The sequence below is a fragment of the Glandiceps talaboti genome, chromosome 20, assembly GCF_964340395.1.
Source record: "Glandiceps talaboti chromosome 20, keGlaTala1.1, whole genome shotgun sequence".
Classification (NCBI taxonomy): Eukaryota; Metazoa; Hemichordata; class Enteropneusta; family Spengelidae; genus Glandiceps; species Glandiceps talaboti.
Window position 1 is genome coordinate 15,930,032 of NC_135568.1, and position 26,022 is coordinate 15,956,053.

General features: G+C 36.1%; 1 protein-coding gene across 1 annotated transcript; it reads right to left on the reverse strand.

Moving 5' to 3' along the window:
- Positions 1–17,771: 17,771 nt before the first annotated feature.
- LOC144450609 (glyoxylate/hydroxypyruvate reductase A-like) lies at positions 17,772–25,628 on the reverse strand. Its single transcript, XM_078141253.1, has 9 exons — positions 25,508–25,628; positions 23,137–23,283; positions 21,879–22,050; positions 21,324–21,406; positions 20,621–20,838; positions 19,968–20,035; positions 19,331–19,415; positions 18,532–18,576; positions 17,772–17,858 (listed from the first exon to the last, which is right to left on the reverse strand). The coding sequence occupies exons 1-9, from the start codon at positions 25,626–25,628 to the stop codon at positions 17,772–17,774; spliced, it is 1,026 nt and encodes a 341-aa protein (XP_077997379.1).
- Between the last annotated feature and the right edge of the window lie 394 nt (positions 25,629–26,022).

Consider the following 26,022-nt stretch of genomic DNA (forward strand, 5'->3'; position numbering starts at 1 on the left):
GAACAAACTAAACAGTCATTGTTCTTTTTGCTCGCAGACCATAAGCTACAGAAAATAAGGAATGTGGTTGGCATTTTTTAATCTCCACAATCGTTTTTACGCTACACAATTTAGCCCATACAAAAAACTTATCTGTCCCCAGCAAAGTGTTCAGCGTCTATGGCAAACTGTAGTAATAAGAAAGGGCATTCAAAAAATGTGTGCAAACACGCCTAGCAACAACGCCACGCCCATAGCAACCAATAGATGGTGGTGATTATTGCAAAGATAACAAGAATTAATAGACAAGTGAATACACATTCAAAAAAACGTATGCAAATACGCCTAGCAACAAGACAACGCCCATAGCAACAGCCAAATGATGATGTATATCACCAATATAACAACATGGATGGATAGGCAAGTGGATAAACAGCCAAACGGTGAATACAAATATGCCTAGCAATAAGACCATGCCCATAGCAACAGCCAAATGATGATATATATGGTAACGGTAGAAGCAGGGCTGGATAGGCAACTGGATAAACATAAACAAAAATTGTATAGCTGTGCTATAATGTCATTGGCGCTATTCATTGTTACAAATTACAAAAACAAAATGTCAGACATTGTCATTGATAGCTCACACGCACCTCACATTTGATCTCACTATGAACACAATTAATAATAATCTTCATTGTCTCACCCAACAGTGATATTGATTTGTGTTCACAGTGAAGTAAAAAGTATCACTGTACTTGTGCGCTAGTATTTTGTTTTACGTAGTTCGTAACAAAGAATCTTGAACGAGACATAAAAAAACATGGTGCTGCCTCACTGAATCTCTGTAGTCTCGCTGGTTGTGTAGTAACTTACCTAAACAACCAAACCGCCCTTCCAAGGAATCCACAATGTCGAGTAAATCCGCCTGTGACAATGCTTTTCTGAAAAGGGGGAGAGATAATTGGAGCTTCTTCGTATTAGCCCATGCGCAGATGATACTCATTAAGCCGCCCATCTTATCTTTTTCTTTTGGAACTGTCATCTCCTTGTTTCTCAACTTTTGGGACAACTGATTCCACATGTGTGGCTTCATTCTATGTACTGTGAAGTTGAAAGCTTTCTGTAGATCTGAAGAGATTGTATAAGCTTAGTAAATTTTAAAGCTGCAAATGAAACGGTTTTTTTTTTTTGAAATCCTTTTGTTAGATAACATGACTGAGCAGTATCAATCACCCGTAAAAATTATTTGTATATCTATACACATAATGTGGTACACTAAATTTAAGCAATTTGATTTTTGGGTCCGCACCCAATAATAAGCGATCCCACATAACCACGATTTAAACCTGTTACTGTACTACTTCTGGATACAATCGACCCCTCAAATTAATATTTAAAACATCTAATAATACAATTTTAACAATTTTCATTGAATACTTTATTGGTTATCTGATAGAAAAAACTCTAGTTACAGCTAGTGCAGCTTTGAATAGACTTGGATGATTAGAACGCCCCTCAGTGGAGGAAAATTACAGTTTGCTTTTGAAAATACAGGAACATCTTCTCTTTAGAACATAAATAGATTTTCTCACATAGGTACTTAATTTACGTTACGACTTTATATATATATATATATATATATATATATATATATATATATATATATATATATATATATATATATATATATATATATATATATATATATGTGGGTGTGTGTGTGTATGTGTGTTAGTTGGTGTAAGTTTTATCCTGCTGTGTGCTGTGGCCACATATGTATCTGAGACAGAATCTATATGTAAACTTTCATATTGTGATAATAAGGAGCAAACTTCTCGATACCTTCAAATATAGATTTTATTGTTCACCACTGATAAACTTCTGGCCTGATCACAGCCAAAATATTCAACAATTATAATAGTTGTAACACACACATTTGGTAAAATCATGTTTTAATGTTGCTTTGTAATTGTTCATTCACGGCTATGTTTTAACAATATCCGAATACATCATTCAAGAATCGGAGACCAACAATACTACAAACACACTTACCCCTGTCAAAATTATCCTGTTCGCCTTCAAGCATGGAAGGTTGGCGAACATACTGAGGAGTTTTTCGCCGTTGTTTTGAAGACGACGCTGAAAGTGATTATATCATGAAGGATAAATATTATAAACAAAGTAAAGAATGCAAGATGATAATAAAACAAAACCATGAGGCATGAATGCCAGTATGGCGTACACCCCTACCACAGGGGCTTATGGGGCTGTTTGCATGAGACCTCAAGTGCAATCATTGTGTTCTTTGAGGCGTTACTTTTACGAGCATAACAAATGAAAACGCAAGGAGAAAACATCGCAAGCACGTGTGTAAATAATTCGAGAACCTAGATTTACACTCACGCGTTCTGTCCTTTACGATACAAGCTTTAATGTTACCCCCCCACCCCCCGAAATAGCGTACAATGCAACTGTGCGGTCACAGAATGTCATGTACAAGAAACTGTCAAGCGCTCATTTGCATACCAGCAACCTGTAACAATGTAAGGGATCGAACATAATTTTCTTGGGGGGGGGGTTAGAAACGATAGTTGTCTCTGCAACAAACTATTATGGTTTACGACCAGGCAAGCTACAGTCCACATAACATACCTCTTCGTTGTGATGAAATGGGTTTTGAAGGACTCCCTTCCTGTATAAATTTTAAGAAAAAAAATTAACATAATTAAAAAACATGTACTTGGATTTATCATAAAACACGATATACATTTATAGAAAACTGAGCTTACACAATCGTCGCAAACCATGGCCTATTTTACGGCACCGTTCTTAACGCGCCGTCACACTGGGAAGTGAAGTGGAAGAAATAAGAGCCCTGGTTTGCGAGAATGAGTTTACACATAATAAAAATCACATCCAATTATGAGCTATAAAGAAAACGGCATGTCGAAAGCTTCCCTTTCACAATTAGACCAGCAATGCAATTTGATATTTACGGAATTATATTATACTACACACAAAATATGACATTTTAAATCCTGGTCATTCTACGTCACGTCAGTTGAGGAGGCATATCATTCCCAAATATTTTTCATTTTACCAGAAAATACTATAATGTACCTAAGGATTTTGTCGACTCGTAGGGACAAGACTCCATAGGTCACTCATATTTTCCTTGTTTGAACTATGAAAAATATTTGAGAATAATATCTGATAGTTATGTATTTTGACATGTCAACGTTTACAACTTTGTAAAAACGTACGATTACCTTAACTTCAGGGCTGCTAGGTTCGTCTGATTGTAAGGGTAACTCTTCTACATTCTCATATTCGTTTATTTTTTCTATCTCTTCAGTGTCAGTCGAAACGGCTCCCTCAGAGACTGTGTTTGTGTAAGACAGAACGAGATATGAATAACATTGATGATTTCACAGATCATGGAATATTTCAACCACTATGAAGCAAATCATGATAAACCAGACTGTAGTGCCTACGTAATTAATTTCTGTTCTATAAGAATATTGTTTTTATACGATTTGATTACTCCAACCACCATGTGATGGGACTGGAATATAATATAGAGATTTACTATAAGGAATATTGCCAGGCTTACAGGAAAAGTCTGTACACTTTAGAAATGTTATTTTTGCAAGAAGGTTGACGCAAATGGTGTACAACTTGTATATCACAGATTTTGTCCTAGGGAGACTTTACAACTATTTTACATTTTTACCCCTAATTTGCATATTAATAACCCAATCAACTTGTTCATCGCAAGACACCTACACAACAAATTTCAACTCAATTGGCCCAATAGTTTTGGAGAATATTTTTAAATCATTTTCACCAAAAATTATATTTTTATACCTAATTTGCATAACAATGACCCAATCAACTTGTAGCTTTCGCTGACAGTGGAGCTAATAAAAACAAATGGTAGATTCATTTGTTTGCACGTGGCCTGGTACTGCAACATCACGATTAATGTCACCCGCGAGGTTATGTGCTATTTTTCTAAAATGTCATCCATAGCATACGCAAACATACCTTTACGTCTCTTTGAAATGAAATCCCTCAGTGTTTCTGCCAACGTCTTCAACTTGTGGTTGTCAAGGCAATTAAGTAACCGTTCGATGATGGTGTCTGGGTTTTGGTCGTCACAGCCCTGCAACCATTTCATCAATACTCGATATATCTGTTCACGAGTGTTATTTGGATTATCTGCAGTAATCCTGTCTATGTCACAGTCTTTGACGCCTAACTGTCGTCTTACAAAAGATCTCCAATCTCTCTCTGGCATTTCCGAAGCCAAGAAGTCAAAGACCACTTCTAGAAAAAAAGACAACCCTCTTAATATCGCGACGGTATGATTGGCTATATATCACCCGAGACAAATTACTCAGTCAAAATTTAAACTTGAAATTAAGTGTTATTTTACTGCGTTCCGTGATAACATAACTCGAGAAATAATCCGAGATTATGCTGATTTAATGTTAATGCAATACATATAAAAATACTCATCGACAAAAGTCTTCCTCTCTTTGAAAATTTCCACTTTCACACAGTGGGCCCCTCCATGTGTGAAGCACACAATTTGGTGTTAAAATATCAATCACGACAGTAATCATATATTAAAAAACCTCAAAGCGATGTATCTAGTTCTTTGCTTAAATGACAAATTCAGAATGTACGAATGGCATTTGGTAAATTCAATTTCAGAAGCAGTCATAATCGTTTAGATGATATTGTTTATAAATGTACCTACCCATAGCCTGGCCTTCTTGAGTTTCTCTCTCAACTCTTGTCGCCATTACTGTAGTCATGTTATAATCCTGTGAAACAGTTTGGAAATGATATGTCAATAATTTTCACAACAACTATATTTCAGGAAATCCTTATTAGTAAAATACAAGGGATGAATGTATTTGATTTATGTAAAACTGACCACGATCAGCAACTCCGCTGGACGATGTACACTTCATCTTCATAATTTTCAAGTGAATTGCTTATTTGCATAGTTTTGAAATACAAGTACGACAGCCATTTGATGTATGAGTTATATACCGAATCACTCAATGTTTGTGGTCTTGCTAGCCCGTCTACAGCGCTTGCGAATAGTTAAAAGCTCCAGTGCTGTTTGCGGGCTAGGTCATGTAGAATATAGAACTGGATGAAGCCATGAGTACAGAGAGGACGCCCTTACCTATACAATGCATTTTCTAAAGTTTTGAGAAGACAAACTTCAAATGTGAAACGTTTCTAGAAATTGTCGTACGTACCTTTGGTAGGATGAATTCCAACTCAGTGATAAGATCACGTTGTATTTCGTCATCGGCAGCAGTTTGAAAGTGCTCAAGATCGCCCTTCTTTACGAACGTGATTGTCCCTTCCATCCTCTCGTTGGCACTTCTATCCTTTGGTTTTGCCCTGACTTTCCAACCATTGTCCAAGCCTGCATGAAAAGTCTTAGATCTACGACGACCAGCCAAAGTAAAGTCATCGTCAACTTCATAGCCAATCTTTCTTCCATCTTCTAATTTACATTCGTCACCAAGTGGATTGTTACCTTCATCAAATGTACGGTATCCCTTTTTCTCCATTTCCTTCCTTTTCCTCTCCGCGTCTCCTTTTCGTAGGATGTCCAGGTATATCCTCTTTGGGTCGTTTACATGTTGGAGAAGCATGAAGTTGACGATAAACGTTCTGTCTCTCATAGCATCATATCGTTCGTTCTGACAACTTACAGCCATCTCGCTCTCATTCTCACAGCCAAGCTCTGCGGTGTACCTAAACATGAAGAAAAGAGAAACATTGCATATTGTTATCCGCTGTTGAAATGACAGGATTTTGTCATATTTGGATGAAGATATATTTCGGAGTCATCAAGGGTGTATGGCAGAGCGTGCCAGGGTTGAGTCATGGCAAGATGCTCATCGAATGGGTACTACTCACCCGCTAAATGTAGACACTTTAAACATAACATAACCATTCTCAATCAAGGGGTTTGGCTCAATACAGTCTGTGACGTCTCTCCATGATCCATCTTCGTGTTCAAGTTTGAGGATGTAAATCACCATGTTCCTCATATCAGCTGGTACACCTGGTAATGGTAATCTCACTGTTACTGGCTTAGTAAACTGTATGTGATGATCAGTTGTGCCTCGTGGCTTGACAAACAACATTGGGCCGAAAATCACCGGTGAAATACGTCGCGAAAACCTGAATATTTTCATCTATTGCCTTCTCTGATTTGAAGATCTGTTGGTATAAAAGTAATTATTTCACTTGTTAATTTGCATAGCACTTCGTATAATGATGTGCTTATGGTTCAGAGTGCCGATGGCAAAGGTTTTCACTTACCTCGATAGTTGCATGTGTGTTTTTATCAACAGCGTTTTGGGGCAGCGAGATAGAGACATCGCCGGTTAGGTTATATTCACCGTCGCTCTTTCCGAAGGTAATATGCTTCTCGTATGGCCTGGAAATTACGACATATAATGCGGACTTCGTAATATTCATCTCCACACGGGTGCCATTCTGTAAGAATTACATTTAAAAAATAAACAAATCTCTTGATTTCGACTATTACTTGATGGTTCTTATACGACAAGCATATCTCTCATGGCAAACAAAAATAAGGACTAAAAACAGTTAGTAATTTTACCTTCATGGAGCGTTTGAGAGTTTCTTTTGGATTCCAGGTCACACCATTGTCATCACTCTGCAAGAATATAGCTTCTCTTGTTACATCATCATGTACACGCTTTAGGCTGAGGGTCACTTCTTTTGCAAACTTATTTTCAACACAGATATCGATGACGTCAGACTCGTACTGTTCATATCGTCGACGTGTCGGCATCTTTACAGAATCATCCACTAAAGTAGCAATCAGTTCTGACTTCTTCCTGACAGCCTCGGGTGGAAAGGTTAAGACGAACTGTCCCGGTAGTACTAGTGACCCCTGTTTAGGTCGACAGATAAATTAAAGGTATGGATGCGAGCACGGAAAGAAATGTATAACTAAATTGCAGCATTGATAACTTTTTTTTAGATAATTCATTGAAATCACAACTTGTACTTTAATTTGTGGATATATTTGAGTTTGTTGTGTTGAATAAATGGAGATCAGTCCAACTACTTCATTAGAAGGCCAGAACTTGAAGGGATATGTGTACGACTTATATATGAAATTACAGCTGTGCATTTAAACCTTTTCTTTCTACATTTATGTTCCACTTGATATATGTTACCTTTTCATTTTTGAATAGCGTTTCCATTATGGTGTCATTGCCGTATTCATCACCATTTCTTGGTTTGAGGATCTTTTCTAAAAGTATGAAAATAATAAGAAATGCGGAATGTGTCAAAAGGGTAGCCATATTATAAAGATATGTAATAACATTTTTATTTCTTATATGTAGTTAATTAAAAGGCGAGTGTAACTTCAATCCTGTATTTTTCCAGTATTGTGAAGGAATACACAAAGCAGGGTTTTCCATCGTGTATGATATAGTCCTAAAACAGAATGTGTCAATAACAGGTACTTCATGATAGCCCTAGTTGTTTGACAGTACTGTATTTTGCACATGATGAGTGGGGGACGAGGACGGGTCAACAGTTGAGGGCGCTCAGTAAAACTAATTCATGAATAATTAATGAGGTAGTCATCGTACAGTAACGAACAAAGGAACAAGTTAAAATTGATTTAGAAAAAACACACCAGATTTTCAAATCATCACTTTATTACACGACACCTTGTAGGGAAAAGATAGTTTTAAAGTAAAAAAAAAAAGTAACAAATAAAAATATTTTTTGTAAAGATAAACAATAAACAACAATTTCTAAACAAATATGGCTAATTTCAAGCCCCTGTTGTTATATGGGGTGGTCCTACAGGTAAGATGTATCTTCAATGAAATGCATAGAAAACAGACCGAGCGAGTCAATGACCAACCAAACACAGTGTCAATGATTTGCAAGGATGATGTCGATGGGCACCGTTCAACTAAAATATTTTATTTAAGTCTTACCTTGTTTTGCACCGGTCGTATTACCAGACTTCGAGGTTTTGATGTGCTTTATCTTTTCACTTCCAGTCTGATACGCTCGATTTGCCAGAGGGGCACGGTCACAAACCTCTTCGGGTGAGCTTTCTAGGAAGTTATTCTCCAGGTTTATTTTTGTATGTTGGAGTTTTTGAAAAAACTTTTCCGGTAGCTTGTTTATACTACAATCACTGGCATCGAATTCCTGTAGAGATTTCATTTCGACGATTTCATCCGGAAGAGCTGTTACCGTCGAGTTGACATTTATCAAAAGCATTCTAAGAGACTTCACCGCCCCTATTTCTGATGGGATACATCGCAAACTATTAAAACTAACGTCTAGACTTTCTAGCTTGTTTAGGTTTGTCAGAAGCTTCCCGGGCAAAGTTTCAATGTTGCAATTTGAGACACTTAGGTTAGTAAGATTAGATTTACATCGTGTGTCTGGGAAAGAACGTAAACACGTGTTGTTGACATTCAATTCCGTCAGGTTTTCCATCTCAAAGATACTTGATGGGATTTCTTTCAGGCAATTGCTACTGATGTTGAGATATTGCAAATTTGTCAATCGTCCGATTCGAACGGGCACATACTCGAGTCGATTGCCGGACAAATCTAACTCTCTCAGATTTGTAAGCATTGAAATGCGTGGGGTGATACTTGTTATTTGGTTTGACGCTACGTACAGCTTCTGTAACTTCGTCATGGTTGTGATCTCCTCTGATAAATCTGACAGACTGTTGTAATTAAGATTGAGTTCTTCAATATTCCTTAATTTCATCAGAGAAGATGGCAGGTCAGCGAACGCGTTGTTATTTAGATATAATAACTTCAAACTCTCTGCAACTATCTGTAAACGTGGCAACGTTGTAATATTATTGTGACTAAGGTCGAGTTTTTCGAGATTCGCGGCTTCAAACAGGAGTTTTTGCACCGCAGTCAGATCATTATTATCCAAGTATAATTCCCTAAGATGTATCATGCTTTTAAGACAGGCTTGTGAGAGCGTCAGACTGTCCGAATCCAAACAATTTGCGCCTAAATCAAGAACTTCAAGTTTCAGCAAATTCCTTACAACACCCGGCAATGATTTAAATTGATTCTTTCGCAAAAGAAGCGTAGTGAGGTTTGTTAACCGTGCCAACTCGTCTGGTAAATCTGTCAATCTGTTTTGACTGATGTTTAGCTCCGTAAGACTTGTCTTCTCAAAGACGCTTGGAGGAAGATCCTTAAGTCGTTTCATGCCAAGGTTCAAAGCCATAATTTGAAGTTCCTAATGGACAATGCATAACACATTACATTTATGTTAGCAGTTAAAATTACGTATACCAGCTGATAACTTTTATAGTTAGACAAAGAAGCTTATGTTGAAAAATTCTTTGTCATTGGCTTTTATTGGTTCTTGTCTACTGGCCATTTCATAGTTTATCAACATCTGTTTCATTTTGAATTTTGGTCCATGTGAACTACTGATTTTTACAACCTGCTGGGATTTATCTGCTATGAACATAACCAACTATTTTTGAAAGTTTTACGGATTATGTTTCGCATACCATGCACATGGTCACAATAAGTTGTAAATGTTTTACTTCAATGTATTTATAAGGGGTATTTCTATAAATTACGAATCTTGATAAGAAAATCAATATACGGCTCCTCGCATACCATGCATATGGTCACAATAAGTTGTACATTCTCCACTTTAATGTATTTATATGAGGTATTTCTATAAATTATGATTCGTGACATATCTGGAACCATTCTGTGTTATGTGTTATTTGATTAGTCTGTAGTCGTGCGTTATCCTGAAAGTACACGTTGTTGGCTCTACAAAACTCTTAGCTAGAACATTCTTACTAACACTGAACATTGTATCTATGTGAATAAACGTTTTCCCATCATTGCTACAGTAACTTTTAACACATATATTCAGTAATGAGGTGGGTGACAGCCATCCGAATGTATTTATGCATGCCTTGCCCTGTCTGTCTGTCTGTCTGTCTGTCTGTCTGTCTCATATATTGAGAGTACAATTGGGGTATTGAAGAAAATTTTCAAGTACTGTATGGCATTCGATAAAGTGTATGGTTTGAAATTTCATGCCCCTGATTGGCCTCCTATATGTCCTTATTTTTCACAAAAAGGGGACACCCCCTCTCACCCCCTCCCCCACTAGCTATCATGCGGGATGCTGTTTCTGCCCAAAAATCAAGATTGAAAAGGGAAACCCTGCTGGCTAAGTATTTCCATGTACAGGTTACAGCCCAATGTGAGACCTTTTTTGTAAAGCAAACATCTATTTGTAAAGAAATCTCTCATTGTTATTATGTATGATGCTGCTGAAGTTGATTTCCACTGTTAGTTTAATATAGTGTACCCATACTGTACATCTCTGAAGTGGGGGTGGGGGTGGGGGTGGAGTGGTACTGTAAAATGACACATTAAAATGTATGGTAGATAAATGACGTGAACAGTTTTGCAAACGTACACGGTAAATAACTGTTCCTGAGACAGACAGAAGGGAAGAGAAATTTAGGCATACACGAACACATTCACTTTGCAGTCACCCACCTCATCACTGAATATATGCTTTAGAAATATTCAAATGTACTCGGTAAACGGTCGCTCCTAATATTTAATTTGGTTCAAATCATGAACAAAATATTTCGTGTCCACCCCTTTCAGACCATCAGAATTTCCATGCCTCCCTTCGAACCCTCAATTTTTTTCATGCCCCCTCTAGTAATTGAGTGTCTGCCTAAACTGAGTTGATATAGTTTGTTCAAAGTTTTACAGACAAATAAGAAACAGATGTATCATGTAGTAAAAATATTGCAAGTTTAATAGTTCTCAAAGGATTGATACTAGTTGACATCTACATATTTCAGAGGTAGTAAAGAAATGAACAATATCTATTTGACATTTGTACTGAAAGCTTTCCGCAATAGTACCATACAAATATACAAATACAGACTCAACCATGACATTGACGTACGTCTGGTCATGGAAGACTTTCACTTTTAATAAATCAATGCAGACTGTCGAGCATAACAACGCTTCCAAACAGTGTATCTACTTATAGTTAGACATGAATACAAATATTACTTAGAACCAAATCGAACATCCCTTTTCTCTCCTGTGAGAATGTATTTTGAACTCGTAAGTTGGTAATTACACATAATGACTGCAAAGATACATCCCTTACTCTCCTCGTGCCTTTGCATATATAATAAATAACCGTTCTTTACAGCACAACTATCCTTCTCATAATGTATATTTTATATTGAATGAATCAAAGTTGAATTGTGTATTTGTGTATTTGTTTTGAGTGAACAGTTAATTACTACTGAACTTTAAGTGTTTATTTTTGCTTTTTAGGGGGTGGGGGTCATGAACCCAAGAAATCGGGGGGGGGGGGGGCTACTTATTTTATTTATTTTGTTGCAGGGGGCACCAAAAAATACAGCGCTCAGAAGGAGAATTCCCCCAAGTTAAAAGTGTGCACCCCTAAAAGATCTGGCTTTGTTTTGCAATGGCTATTGTATTGCATCATCTGCCAAACAGAACAGACACAACAAAAACACACCCCGATCGCCAACGCAGAAGTTTAATATTCGTTGTGTGGAGCCACTTTCCCCTCAAGGTCATTCCACGAAATGTCTAACCTGGCAAAGACGTGTGAACGTATAAAATTTAAGTCATCCATAACTGCATTTAAAACTCGAGTATAATTCTCCTGTTATTAGCATATTCATGACCTAGCTTAGTGAAGCTTTTATAGAACGTTGTAGCAAAGAATTGTTTCTGGTCAGTGCGCACCACTTAATACCCCGCCTCGATCTTCTTCTTTTTTTCGTGTTTGTCCAGCCAATGCAGTTTGCAGATCCAAGGGAAAACACAAATCAGGACAGATGTGCTTTGGTATCTCAAGTGTATGTACCAAATTATATTGAGTTTGAAGCGTGTATTCTTGAGATATAGACTCATTACCGAAAACCATTAATTACATAAATTGCTCATTAATATATATGGGATGTTTACCAAAAACTATCTTGCCATTTCCCTAGGGAAAACGTGTATCAAATTTCGTTTGAATTGAGCTAGTAGTTTTTTTTAGAAAATAGTGATACAGACAGACAGACAGACAGACAGAGACAGCCAGGCAGACATGTACAGACAGACAGACAGACAGACAGACACATACACACATACATACACAGACTTTTCATCTCTAATATAAAACCTTCCTTATGGAGGGTAAAAATTCCACGATACCGCAGTATGGGAAAGAATAGACGGGTAGTAAGAGACCAAGTTTATTAATCTTTCACTATACTGTATCAAATATATAACCAAGTGTTGACTAGTATGAACTAGCCAAACGTCACACAGTATTTGCCCAGGTCAACAACCTTCCCAAAGCAATGTTAGTCTACAGACGTCATGTATGAGTTACAAAGTACCGGTGTCGGTCAACACAGAAAATTGAGATTTAGACAACGCAACTTTTACGTTGAATGGAGAATATGAGACAGCCAATGATCTGTCTGTGGGCGGACTCTTTTTGACAGAGAAACGTTGTTGCGATGTATATAGCGGCCAATGATTAGTCTAAGGGAAAAGTGTTTGAGATACGCTACGCGGATTGATTGTCTCTTGGGTACAAGACGTCCTCAGACGTCATATTGGCCGCGCTACCGTTCGGCTAGTATGAATCTGCTAAAGGTATCCATTACATGTGTCCTTAGCCCCCATTTCTTAGTTTGAGTGAAGGATGTGATTTTTCTGAAATATTAATTTTTTATCATAAATGTAATAATGGGCGGACAGAGAACCAGGTGGAGCATGGAATTCAGACGGGAACAGCGAGCTTTAAGTTGAACGTCTGAGAAGAAAAGTTGATCAGAAATCTTATTGCCTTGTCTGAGCTAAACACTACATGCTACATCGGGTGTACCATCAAATGAAGAGGCTATATTTAGTTACACGTATTTCCCCCAGGAACAGTTCGACATCTCATGGTACCAACCCACACACTGAAGTATCGGACATTGGAACACACAGTCAAAAATGTCAAGGGGCTGATTATGATGTAGGGCAGTCGCTTGATAACTGATTCCTTGTTAGTAAGTCAGTTGGCATAGCTACGTTGGTAAGAGAATCCGGGTCTGGGTCTGGATCCGGTATCTCGTACAAGTACGACATCCGTTTTACAGCAACTAATCTGTATGTATACGTATGTATATACATGTACGTACATATGTGCGTATGTATGTATGTATGTATGTATGTATGTATGTATGTATGTGTGTGTGTGTGTGTGTGTGTGTGTGTGTGTGTGTGTCTGTCTGTCTGTCTGTCTGTCTGTCTGTCTGTCTGTCTGTCTGTCTGTCTGTCTGTCTGTCTGTCTGTCTGTCTGTCTGTCTGTCTGTCTGTCTGTCTGTCTGTCTGCCTGCCTGCCTGCCTGTCTGTCTGTGGACACGCTATCTCAAAATCTATTACATTGATTCTAATGAAAATTGCTATACATCTTTCATATGAATACCGAACTGGTTTGATTTTGCAAACATCCGATGAATATTAATAGGTCATTTGCATAAGTGTTTTAGTAATAGGCTATTTTAGATTACATACTTCAAATTCAATATAATTAGGATCATACGTTAACCATAACACAGTGTTGATGTAGCTTATATAATTTTAAAGAGTAATTTGAATAATTCATGATTTTCAGTAATTAAGCTGTATCTAAAGAATGCACGATTCAAATTCAACATTTGGGACATAAAACAGCCAGTCCAATAAAGTCAGTTAGTGTAGTTTTCGTTGTAATGAGTCATTTGCATAATCAACGATTTTCGTCATTAGGCTATATCAGAAGAAATTGTATTTAATTTGTATAAATAATCCTTTTTCTAATTACGCAATATCTTAAGTTAGCAAGCTTCAAATGTCATATCGTTTCATATGATTATTTGTCCAATTAAGGGGTTTATCATGTCCTACTGATAGCTATAGCTCGGCATTTGTATTCCAATAATGTGTGTTGGAAATTATATGTATGGTTTTGCCCTTACAGGAGGCATTCAGTTTAATTGGCTTTTTCAAGTTTTTACTATGACCGATATGCTTTTTATGTAGTTTGCTAACAATATTAAAATTAGCTTTGGAATCAGAAATGAAAAATAAAAACATTTACACCACATGTGTGGCACCAAAGCAGCAGCAACAACAACAACAACAACAACAGCAACACCACCACCACCACCACCACCACCACCACCACCACCACCAACAACAACAACAATAACAACAACAGTAGCAGCAGCAGCAACAACAACATCAACAACATCAACAACAACAACAACAACAACAACAACAACTTTCAAAACTGCACTGACCCATTACTATTTTTGGGGTGTTATCGGAATTAGGTTTTTATTGTGCGCTAATACTTAACATTTCTAACACGGATTGTGAAAACCTAAACAACAGTGTCAAAGTACGAGTATAAATGACCTCAAAACTGTGGTCATGTCTAATTGATATGTGTTAGCCTGAATTAGTCTATAAATTACTCTGTTATCGAACGCGCGGCCTGGTCAAATGTTACACTGAAAAATCAGCACTGATTCGCCACCGACTTTAGCCCTGATCTATGGATGCGATTAACCACCTGTAAAGTGTACGGTTCAGTGTCCACTCGAAGCAATATTGCACTTCTGTGAGTCACTCAAGAGGTCTGTAGTGGTATAGATATTAATCCCACATGTGTCATGCCAGGTTTGCTATGATTTAGTAAATATATCAACCCTAATAAAGCCCCATGAAGTGTGTTGACACAGTTATAGTTTGAGTGAATCATTTGCATAAATACATGATTTTTGGTAATTAAGCTGTATCTTAAGAATGCAAGCGTCAAATTTCATATAATTTGGTGTATTCATTGATAGTATGAATGGGGACATGGTTGATGTAGTTTCAATAGTAATAAGTAATTTGAATACTTAATGACTTTTGGTTATTAGGCCATATCTTAGAATGCCAGCTTCACAGTTCATATATTTTGCTGCATCATGCATCAATTTAGCTTTTGTGTAGTTTTTAATTGTGATGTGTAAATATGGTATTTTTTCAATAAAATCACGTGACCAGGCTTATGGTGAAAACCCTGGAAATCCTCTTTTTAAATGTTGAAATTCTTCTTTTCCTGCATAGTACATATATATGGCTAGTTGAAAAGTTATCAATATGGGAAATACACATTCAAAGACATAAATAATAAGAAGAATTTTCATAATTTCCATTAAAAATATTTAGGAGTGCATGTTGTACTTTCAGCATTTCTAAAAAGCATATTTTCTTTTCAATTTCTAAGAACATAATAATTATATATATTGTAAAAAATCACATTTGATCAAATGTCATTACTTTTACTGTTACCTATCGACTTCCCTTAAGTTGAAAATCTGACAAGAAGAGTTGATCAGAAACCTGAGCTGAAATCTACTTGGGTTGTAAAACATCAAATGAAGAGGCTATATTTAGTTACACGTATTTCCCCCAGGAACAGTTCGACACCTCATGTACCAACCGCGCATTTAAGTATTGGACATTGGAAAACACAGTTTATTTGTGTTTACAGTGAGATAAAAAATGCATGTTTTATGTGTACGTGCGCTATCTATCAGTACCTGTATGTTCTTTGTGTAATTTGTAACAAAAGAAAGTAGTTTGATATAAAAACACCATGCCGTCTAATGCAAACTCTATATTCTCTCTATTTTGGTAGTAAATTGCAAATCAGTGTAGGGTCGCTGATCAAGTTCACCATTAGGCCTAATATAAAATTGTGTGGTTCCGATTACACTCAATTTTAGAATAGGTGTGGTAGGTAGATTTTTTATCTTATTTTATTATTATTCTTTTCATATGCTAGTGTCTAGTTCAGGTAGTTATGTTTTCCGTTGTCTTCCATATGGTCTCTGTGTTATCGGTTTCTTCTCATCAGATGTACAGCCATTACAGATTGGAAGAACAGTTTTATATTGTCTTTTTAAAATGCTGTCAGTTTCCAATCCATTATTTCTGGCGAGACTTCACAATATTCGTGATTTTATTATTTTTTCTCGAATATGTAAAACAAAGTTTAGGGTCGGCAGTGAAAAACTAGATGGGGTCGGGTAACCATAACTACATAACTTTTTTAAGGCCTTACCAATAATGGTCGTAAGATTTGAATTTTCTAAAACGGAAATGTGCGTTTCAAAGTCATACCATAACCGAAATGTTATACCAGGGTCGAATACACATATCACGTAAGCGTATACGTACATACTGCAGTGTTATAACCAGTGTTAGTGCCATCCCTGTTTTCGTTAGCCCAACCTATTGCAAATATGTTCAAAACACAAAAAACCCTCCAAATACCTTAAAGATTTGGCGCCTGTACTTCGTCGTGATAGTGTATCGATGTAGAGTCTTCAGCGTCTGTACTGCAAATGAGACATTAGCATGGCATTTGAAGTTTTAAACCTTGGCAGTAAATAGGTTCAAAGTTTGATTTGACCTATTGCCGGGGAGTTTTGTTTGTTTGTATTCTAACGTGGCATTTGAAGGGTTTTATATATCACTATTATCGATTTTGTTGCAAAATGCGTATAAAAGTTCATGTATTTCTTGTCTTATCAAACAATACCATATACATTAAATTTGGCACAGCGCCATCTATGTACTCAGGTCGATGAACAAATGTATTTTTACCCGAATTAAATACAGAGTCAATGCGTAGCTGTGTTGTGCACAGTACGAATTTGATTGTATTTGTTTGCTTGGTTGCAAGCTTAGGTATTTATAAAACCCACTTTTGCTAAGTAACATCATACACTCGGTGCTCAAAGCAGCGTGTCATGTAGAACAACTCATTTCGTCCAAAGCTCATACAGGGAGGATCTCATAAGAATTGAACTCGGTAAAAAGACCAGTGGAACGAAAGTCATTGTTATAACGAAAATGGTCGGGTACTTGTGAAAGTGGACAATATAACGAAAACACTAAATTACGTGCAACTTTGACTGACTAATTTGTCATTGTGTATCATTTTACCTTCAATAAGGGAAGGTTATGTTTTAGTGATGTCTGTCTGTCTGTCTGTCTGTCTGTCTGTCTGTCTGTGAGTGTCACAGTTTATGTATCCGTCTGTGCCTGTCGACATATATAGTTAACACAAGTCCAGTGTTGTCTCAAATTTTTCATTGTAATTTTGTTTGTGTATTAAATTAACATTGATAAATTTATTAACTCTTATGGCAGGTCTTTCATGAAACATAATTAGATATAAGACCCTCATTTGATATCTTGTCAAATGTTATTTCTTTACATTTATTATTTATTTTCCAAAAATTATAAGATCCCAATACAGGTCTGAAGAAAGAAAGGGGTGATCTGAGTCACTGCACACATAGTAACTGTGCATTGTGTTCAAAAGTTTGATATTACTCACTCAAACGTAATGAAAGGGATATTACCGAAACATCTTTCAACAACCGCAGAAATAAAATCTATGTCCAGTAAATCAGATAAGATTACTTAGTATCCTCGTTCTCAGCTTACTACATAACTGAGTTCTTATTGTTGATAAGATTACTTAGTATCCTCGTTCCCGGCTAACTACATAATTGAGATTATCACCATCGTTCCCAGCTAGATATATGGTAGAGTTCTTATCGTTGATAAGATTAGTACTTAGTAGCCTTGTTCCCAGCTGACTTTATAACTGAGTTTTTCCCCATTCACATACTTTTCGTAATTTTTTGAAAACAAATCAACAACCTGTAAAGAAAGAAGTTAACAAATTAGTATTGTATCAAATAGAAAACAAGAGACACACATAACCAGGCCTTCATAGAAGACACATCCCTTCCTCTTCAACACTTTGCTTCTGTCTGACTAATAGGTGAAATGAACTCAGAAGGTAAAAGTCATGGTGAAACGAAAGATATTTACAAAAAAGTCACACAGCTGAATATATTGATTAAAATAAAATAAATATTAATTCAATTAACAAACAATTAACTAAAATGCTTCTATTTCTTCCTTGGCTCCTGTAAACAAATACTACAGAATGGAATATTTTATTCCACATTTTGCTAATATTCTGTAAAGGTAGAGATTAGTACCAAAAATACTGAATATTTGTTTTCCCCCGTGTTCTGTTTTACATGTACACACTGTAATAGCCCCCCCCATCGGGCGGCCTAAACAGGGACCAATAAGGATATACATATAGATATAACTTCCACACATATACATAAGTTTCTGTGTGCGTGTGTGTGTGTGTGTGTGTGTGTGTGTGTGTGTGTGTGTGGGTTCATTTGCAAATACGACTAATATATATGACCCATATAAGAGATAGACCTTGCAAGGTAAAACCCATTGACTGATCATATTGATACAATATCTATATGCAAATGATATGCAAATATGTTTTACCATGACAACCTACCTCCTCTGTAATACTGATAGCAGAGATATGCGGAGTAATTGTAACCTGTGAAGACAAACACAAATATTGCATATCCTAAGTTAGTGACAGGTACAGTTACTACATTTGAAAACTAGAGCACAGTCTATATGGTAATGAAAAATAACCGTTTGTCTCAAAACTGGGTATTTTGATTCATGGGTGGTTTATGGGTGTAGACCAAGAATCAAATGTAATTGGCTATTTATTACACCTCATCGATTGGGACACGTGATATGCTAAAAATGTGATAAAACATTGAAGATGAGCGCGAGATGCGAAAAAGAGGTCGTGTATATTTAAACATACAGGTAAACATAACAGGGCTTTCAACCCTACATAACATACTTATTAACCCACACTAAACAAAAGGATATGTACTAGTGTACCCTGGCGGATCGAATCACAAGCTCAAATGCTACAGCATTCCAAAACTATGGGTGAAAAGGCTACAGTTCAGACAGAAACTAAGGGTCAAATGTATACATTCAGCGAGACAATAGGAGTCAAAAGATTTGGAAAATGTGAAAGTTGGCAACTTAGAAACTACGTTGTGGAAAAATTTTCGTTTAAAACTACGTTGCCCAAAATAGGGGTGGGGGCAGAAGACAAAGCTGTACTAATGTTAGAAGTCAGAAGTCTACACGGATCGAGAAAAAGAGGGTGGAGGGGTCAAAACTGTGGTACTTATGCATATAGCCTTGGGAGGTGGAGTGGCACGCTGCTAATGACCAACTCACTATCTGCGGTAGATTAGATTTACAATGTTTGTATTATATACCTGTTTCATATTCCAAAGTGGACTTTCTGCAGGCAATGGCTCAACTGGAAACACATCTAATATAGCACCAGATATCCAGTCTTGTCTGGAAGACAGAGATAGAAGATAAATATATGATTATTTTACAATTATTCTGTCATTAATCTGGGAATAAGTGGAAATGTGATAAAAGCTGATTTTGATATAAATCTTATTGAGGTTAATAACACAATAAAGTTCTTTGTTTGACGGACAGACTTTTAATTAAGGTCAATTTGTTATTAAAGCTAAGCCATCTTAGAATCCAATATCGCCTCCAAATACCGTGAAAACTTTATGTGAAAATAGACGATTTCGATTATCATGAATACAAGACAATGGACTCACAAATTTGTCATATTCCGTCAAACTATCACCAGCTGCAAACTTCCATATGGAAATGATTACAGTGAATTTTATACACTAACCCCCTCTTTGCCCATTGATGATTTTAAGACTCGCAAATACCAACACATGAACACATACCTGCAAAGTTCAAGCGTAGTCATAAATTAAACTCTCATGTTTAAAACAAACTATGCTGCAAATTTTATTGGTATTGGAGGGATATGTTTGTGTCGTAGATTTTTCCATGTTTTAATCAAAACGTGTTACCTACCTCAAAGCATTCAATAGACTTTCCTCATTCATGATATCTCCCCTACCAACATTGATGAATACCGACTTCTGTAAAAAAGGAAGAAATATGAATTTTAAGCCCCTAGCTGTAGATGCAGTGACAAATATGTATATCATTTGCATGTATGGGTGTGCGATTTTTCATCCCTGCGTGCAATGTATGTATGTATGTATGTATGTATGTATGGATGTATGTATGTATGTATGTATGTATGTATGTGTGTGTGTGTGTGTGTGTGTGTGTGTGTGTGTGTGTGTGTGTGTGGGTAGGTAGGTAGGTAGGTAGGTAGGTATGTATGTATGTATGTATGTATGTATGTATGTATGTGTGTATGTATGTATGTGTGCATGTATGTGTGCTGTATGTGCGCGTGCACGCACACACGCATGTATGTATGTATGTATGTATGTATGTATGTATGTATGTATGTATGCCTGCCTGCCTGCCTGCCTGCCAGACTATAGGTGTGCATGTGTGTGTGTTTTTTCTTGGCAGTTTCCAGAAGTCACTTTTCCTTACTGTTTTTTTTCTTCAGAATTTACTCTTTCCCCATATTTTACAATTATACTTAATCTCTATTTCCTTTTCTTCTCCGGAACATTGACTTCATTTTAGTTTTCGAGAACACTTACTTTTCCCTTGCAGTTTTCTAGTATGTTCCCATTCAGTAATCCCCTTGACTGATTTGTACTTGGTAAAACATTACAGATGTAGTCACAGTTTTGTAGTAATTCCGGTAATCCATCTATTTGTCTGTAGTGATCCACATGAGGTGATCTTTTCTCTTGTGGTAAATCTTGTCTGACAAGTCCCCATACTGTCATGCCAAAGAGTTTACAAGCCTCAGCAACTATGGAAATAAGTATGCATTGTTTGAAAAGTGTAAGTGGAACACCACACCAGGAAATAAAGGCATTTTCATAAACAATGTATCTAGGGAGTCATTTCATGATTTTACTACCATTGCAGGAGTTATATAGAAACGTCTGTGATCAGAACGTCGTTTTATCAGTGGTGGACAATGAAAGCTGGCTTTGATGGTGCCGAAAAAAGTCTACTACTTATCACTATCAAACTCACAAACACTGATACAAAAATCAACACCGGGTTCCTCTCCTGCAATGACTTACAAGTACTTGTGAAACATCAAGTTCATCTTGTGCCTTTATAGGATACATTTGCCGTGGGCCAAATTGCATCATAGGAGTCAACAGAAATGAATATTCATGGTTGAACAATGAATATTCATGAGATGTCTACACTGAAGAAAATAATCACTTAGGAGTCATGCATATTCATTTCAGTTGGACCTAGTACAGGTATATTCATACTTACCATATTTTCCTACATCCCCCAAACCGAGTATACCAATGGAAAGAGATGAAAGCAAACGATACTTTGCCCGTAATGCATAATCCCTGAAAAAAAACAATGTTGTGAATTTTCATCTCTCTAGAACGTTTGGGATAAGTGACTCTCACATATATCATTTTTAAATCTCCCTAGAACACTTGAGATAAGTAAATAACACATTCCTCATTTTTAAATCTCCCTAGAACACTTGAGATAAGTAAATAACACATATTTCATTTTTGAATCTCCATACAACACTTCAGATAAGTAAAAAATTTCACATATTTATTTATAAACCTTCCTAGGACATTCGAGATAAGTAAATTCTCGCATATATCATTTTTTAAATCCGCCTAGAACACTTCAGATATTTAAATTTCATATATATCATTTTTTCAATCTCAATAGGTCAGTTGAGTAAATCACATGCCTCTCTTTGTTTTAGTCTCCCTTTGAATATGACAACCCTACACCCCTAAAGAGCTCCATAGAACAGTTAAAGAATGCATTAGTTACAAGTCGCCAGACATTACTCACCAGTTTCCTTTTGCTTGATCCTCCCTAAGATCGTTAAATTTCCTCTCTCTGGCAATAATATGACCAATGACATACTCTCTCATGTGAATACCAAACATTCCTGCAAATCTTGTGAGTTTATAGGTTGGTAGTGGCTTAGATTGGTCTAAATTATCAAAGATATTATCAACACCTACAAAAGACCAATTTCATAATTGTATTACTTTATATGTTGGTAGTGGTTGAGATTGGTCTAAATTATCAAAGATATTATCAATACCTACAAAAGACCAATTTCATAATTGTATTACTTTATATGTTGGTAGTGGTTGAGATTGGTCTAAATTATCAAAGATATTATCAATACCTACAAAAGACCAATTTCATAATTGTATTACTTTATATGTTGGTAGTGGTTGAGATTGGTCTAAATTATCAAAGATATTATCAATACCTACAAAAGACCAATTTCATAATTGTATTACTTTATATATTGGTAGTGGTTGAGATTGGTCTAAATTATCAAAGATATTATCAATACCTACAAAAGACCAATTTCATAATTGTATTACTTTATATGTTGGTAGTGGTTGAGATTGGTCTGAAATATCAAAGATACTATCAACACCTAAAAAGACCAATGATATGCTGTATTACTATATAGGCTTGCAGTGGATTAGATGGGTCTAAAATATCAAAGATATTATTCATGCCTACAGAGAAACACTGACAATGATTCTATTACTATATAGGCTGGCGGTGGATTAGATTGGTCTAAAATATCAAAGATATTATCAATGCAAATTGAATACAGAAAATCGAACTACATGTAAAACAAAAATAGATACAACATTGAATTTCTGTTACTGAATCCCCAATGCTTAAGATTAATAGACTCTTCCTTGGTTACTATTAGTAAGTGTTGGCGGTAAAAATGCAAAGGGCTAATAAAGAGACTAGTGGGTAACTACTGCCTGTTGTATTTTATCTAGTTTTTTGTTTTAAATTCCAACAAAGACGTAATCATGCCTTGTCTGTCTGTGTCGCTAATCAATGACCCCGTCAGTCTTGTGTTAAGCTACATCAATCTCTTATTTTGATTTAAAAATATAGCCACATACTGTAATAAACTTTTCCCAGCCTCAATTAGTACTTCCAAACAAACACCAATGAAGGGCGCCCTGAATGGTTGAACATTACTACTTACAAACAAAGCACCGGTGAAGAGCGCCCTCTATGGTTGAACACGTGATAATAATACAGTAATGTAATGTCTTACCTGCCCATGTACTCTGCATCCATTTCAAATTAGGAAATTTATACAGCAAGTTAACAACAACGCCTGGGTCAGTCAAAAGAATTTCTGCCTCTGCTAATTCTTTCAATTCCTCATTTGATAATTTCTTTTCAAGACCATATGTGTTTCCTGATAATAATAAAAATATTGCATATTAAAACCAAATTTGGCATACTAAAATTGATATCATCAAATATAATGACAGATTCCAATTAGTGTAATTATCAAATATGGCATATTGAAATTGTCATGACTTTACCGATTACAATTGCATATTCAAGAAAATTAGGTTTTACCAAATATGACATCTTAATATTAGTTTTACCAAAATATGCAATATTCAGATGAGTTTAGCCAAATATGGCATATTCAAACTAGTTTTGCCCAACCTACCATATTCAAATTAATTTTACCAAATATAATACCATATTCAAATTAATGTACCAGATGTAATATTCATATGAATTTTAAGAAATATGATACTTAAATGTAGTACCTTATGTAAGATAATTCAAATTCATCTTATCAAAATGGAAATCTTCAAATCAGCTTAAAAACACGGAATATACAAATTCGTCTGAAGAAATATGTTGTACTCTTTGTTATTTGCATTATAATAGGGATATTGGCTTCAGGTTTAGATATATCACGTGTATATAATGAAAGTAATTTATATTCAAAATACTAAAAGCATGTGTGTATTTAGATATTATAGGAAATTTAAGATAGAGGGATCTCTTTTTACGCAATATACCAAATTTGCTTCCCAAGGCGCCACCCACTTGTAATTATTGGCGGCTCTTTTATCATATCAGCTTTGGAGAAAAGCTTTTCATTTGTGTTGTTGTTGTTGTTGTTGTTGTTGTTGTTGTTGTTGTTGTTGTTGTTGTTGTTTCTGCCGCTGCTGCTGAACACTTCTCTTCGTACATGTACAAGATATTTCAAATTCACAACATGGTATTTATCATCCGACATTGCACATATTTACCCCTGGTAATCGACGCTTCAGTTTACTAAGAACTACATTGTAAACTGTCCTGATCAAAGGTTGATTCGATTTGCACAACAGAGGAACTTCTATCACTCACAATGAGTAATCTATCAGACCGAACAACACAAGTTTGTGTGTATCTTAGCAAACTGAAGCCCAGCTTACCAGAGTCGTAAGGTACTTTCAAATTCATTCTTTTACAAGTACAATATTGCGAGAATGAATGTCATGGACTCTTTGGTTCATATTTAGTAATGACAATTCTATAGCTACTTAATACAGAGTCAAAATATTTCTTGGAAGCGAATAACCCATCGTAGTACACCCCTACCACACTAACGAGAGCTAGAGGTCGGCAACAATTTGGGATTCGCTTCCAAGAAATACTTTGGCTCTGTGAATAGACATTTCCTTACTAAATACAATATTGTATTTAGTAAGGAATACACCCAGTCTGGTAATATCGCACAGGAAAATTACTTTATACAGAGTTCATATGTTTTACACAGAAGATAACTGATGTTTGTGTGTGTGTGTGTGTGTGTGTGTGTGTGTGTGTGTGTGTGTGTGTGTGTGTGTTTGTGTGTGTGTGTGTTTGTTTGTGTGTGTGTTTGTTTGTGTGTGTGTGTGTGTGTGTGGGGGGGGGGGTAATGACAATGAGGTAGCAGTCGACGGCGTGGGCTATGTGCAGGGGGCAACGTCCTCGCCCTGTATGGATCGACAGTGCGTGGAACAAGTTACATGTATGCACCCAAGCCAACGACACAGTAACAATGAAATGCCTGTCCAAACTTGTTGCATTATAATAAGTACCCAACGCTCAACAAAAGGAAAATCTAATATATTGTTATATGTCAATGTAAAGTCATCAATATTCAAAGTGATTGTTTATCATTTCAATTCACAGTGATACTAATTGTGTGCATAATGACACTTTCCCTAGTTTTAGGCTTTAGCCCATAGAAGGGTTACTCCCCAGAAGTCTGTTATCTATCATTTTATTTGACAATTTTGGTGCATACATGCGGGTGGTGACCGGGGATTGCCGTACTGAGCAACAGGTCTGGCAAACACCGTGACCCGCGACGGCAGTGTCGAGACAATGTCAAATTCATTACCACAACTTCAAGTTAAAGCCTAATAATTATGAATGTATACTTAAGTTTTGGTTGTATTGTGTTATTAGTAAATAGACTTTAGGAATTCAGCTTAATTTTTCGGTTATATTTGCAAGTTTTGGTTATATTTGTTCGTTTTATTTACTGACCCTTTCAATAATCACCCAGATTGAATAGATGTACTAAATAAATAATTAAAGATATTCAAACTATACACAACAACAAAACATCAAATAATGCTTACCTATTTCGCCTGCATCAACAACTTTTGTTTGGATATTGGGACATCGTTTTCGCATTAATTCTTGAAGCCCTGGCACTTTACAGAAGATTGTAACAACTGGCCTTCCTCTGGTGGCTGCCATCCTTGATTCTGATCAATATGATTATAAAACTGCGATGTATTGGACGACGACTAGTAATGATTTATTCATTATTGACGTTATACCGGACGTTCGTCATTGTTTCTGCTTACGTAAGCAAAAGTTCCAACCACAGGGGCTTCAAATAGGCCATATTTGTTTTAATTTTTTTTGTATTGTTTACTCTTTTTTTGTACAGAGATACAGAGATTTGTTTTTTGTTCACTGTTTCCTTTTTTTTTGGTTTTGAAAAATACCTTTTCCCTACAAGGTGCCATGTAATAAAAGTAATGATTTGAAAATCTGGTGTTGTATTTTTGTCTAAATCAATTTCAACTTGTTCTTTTGTTTAGCTTTAATATGACTACCTTATTAATTATTTATGAGTTTGTTCTAC

Bases quoted from the DNA above. Each gene is read 5' to 3' on its own strand.
- LOC144450609 (XM_078141253.1), bottom strand. From the start codon at position 25,628: ATGGCAGCCACCAGAGGAAGGCCAGTTGTTACAATCTTCTGTAAAGTG. The intron at 21,407-21,878 runs GTGAGTAATGTC...GTTTTTTTTCAG, and splicing joins GATCAAGCAAAAGGAAACTG to GGATTATGCATTACGGGCAA. The intron at 18,577-19,330 runs GTATATAATACA...TTGTCTTCACAG, and splicing joins CACTTTGGAATATGAAACAG to GTTACAATTACTCCGCATAT.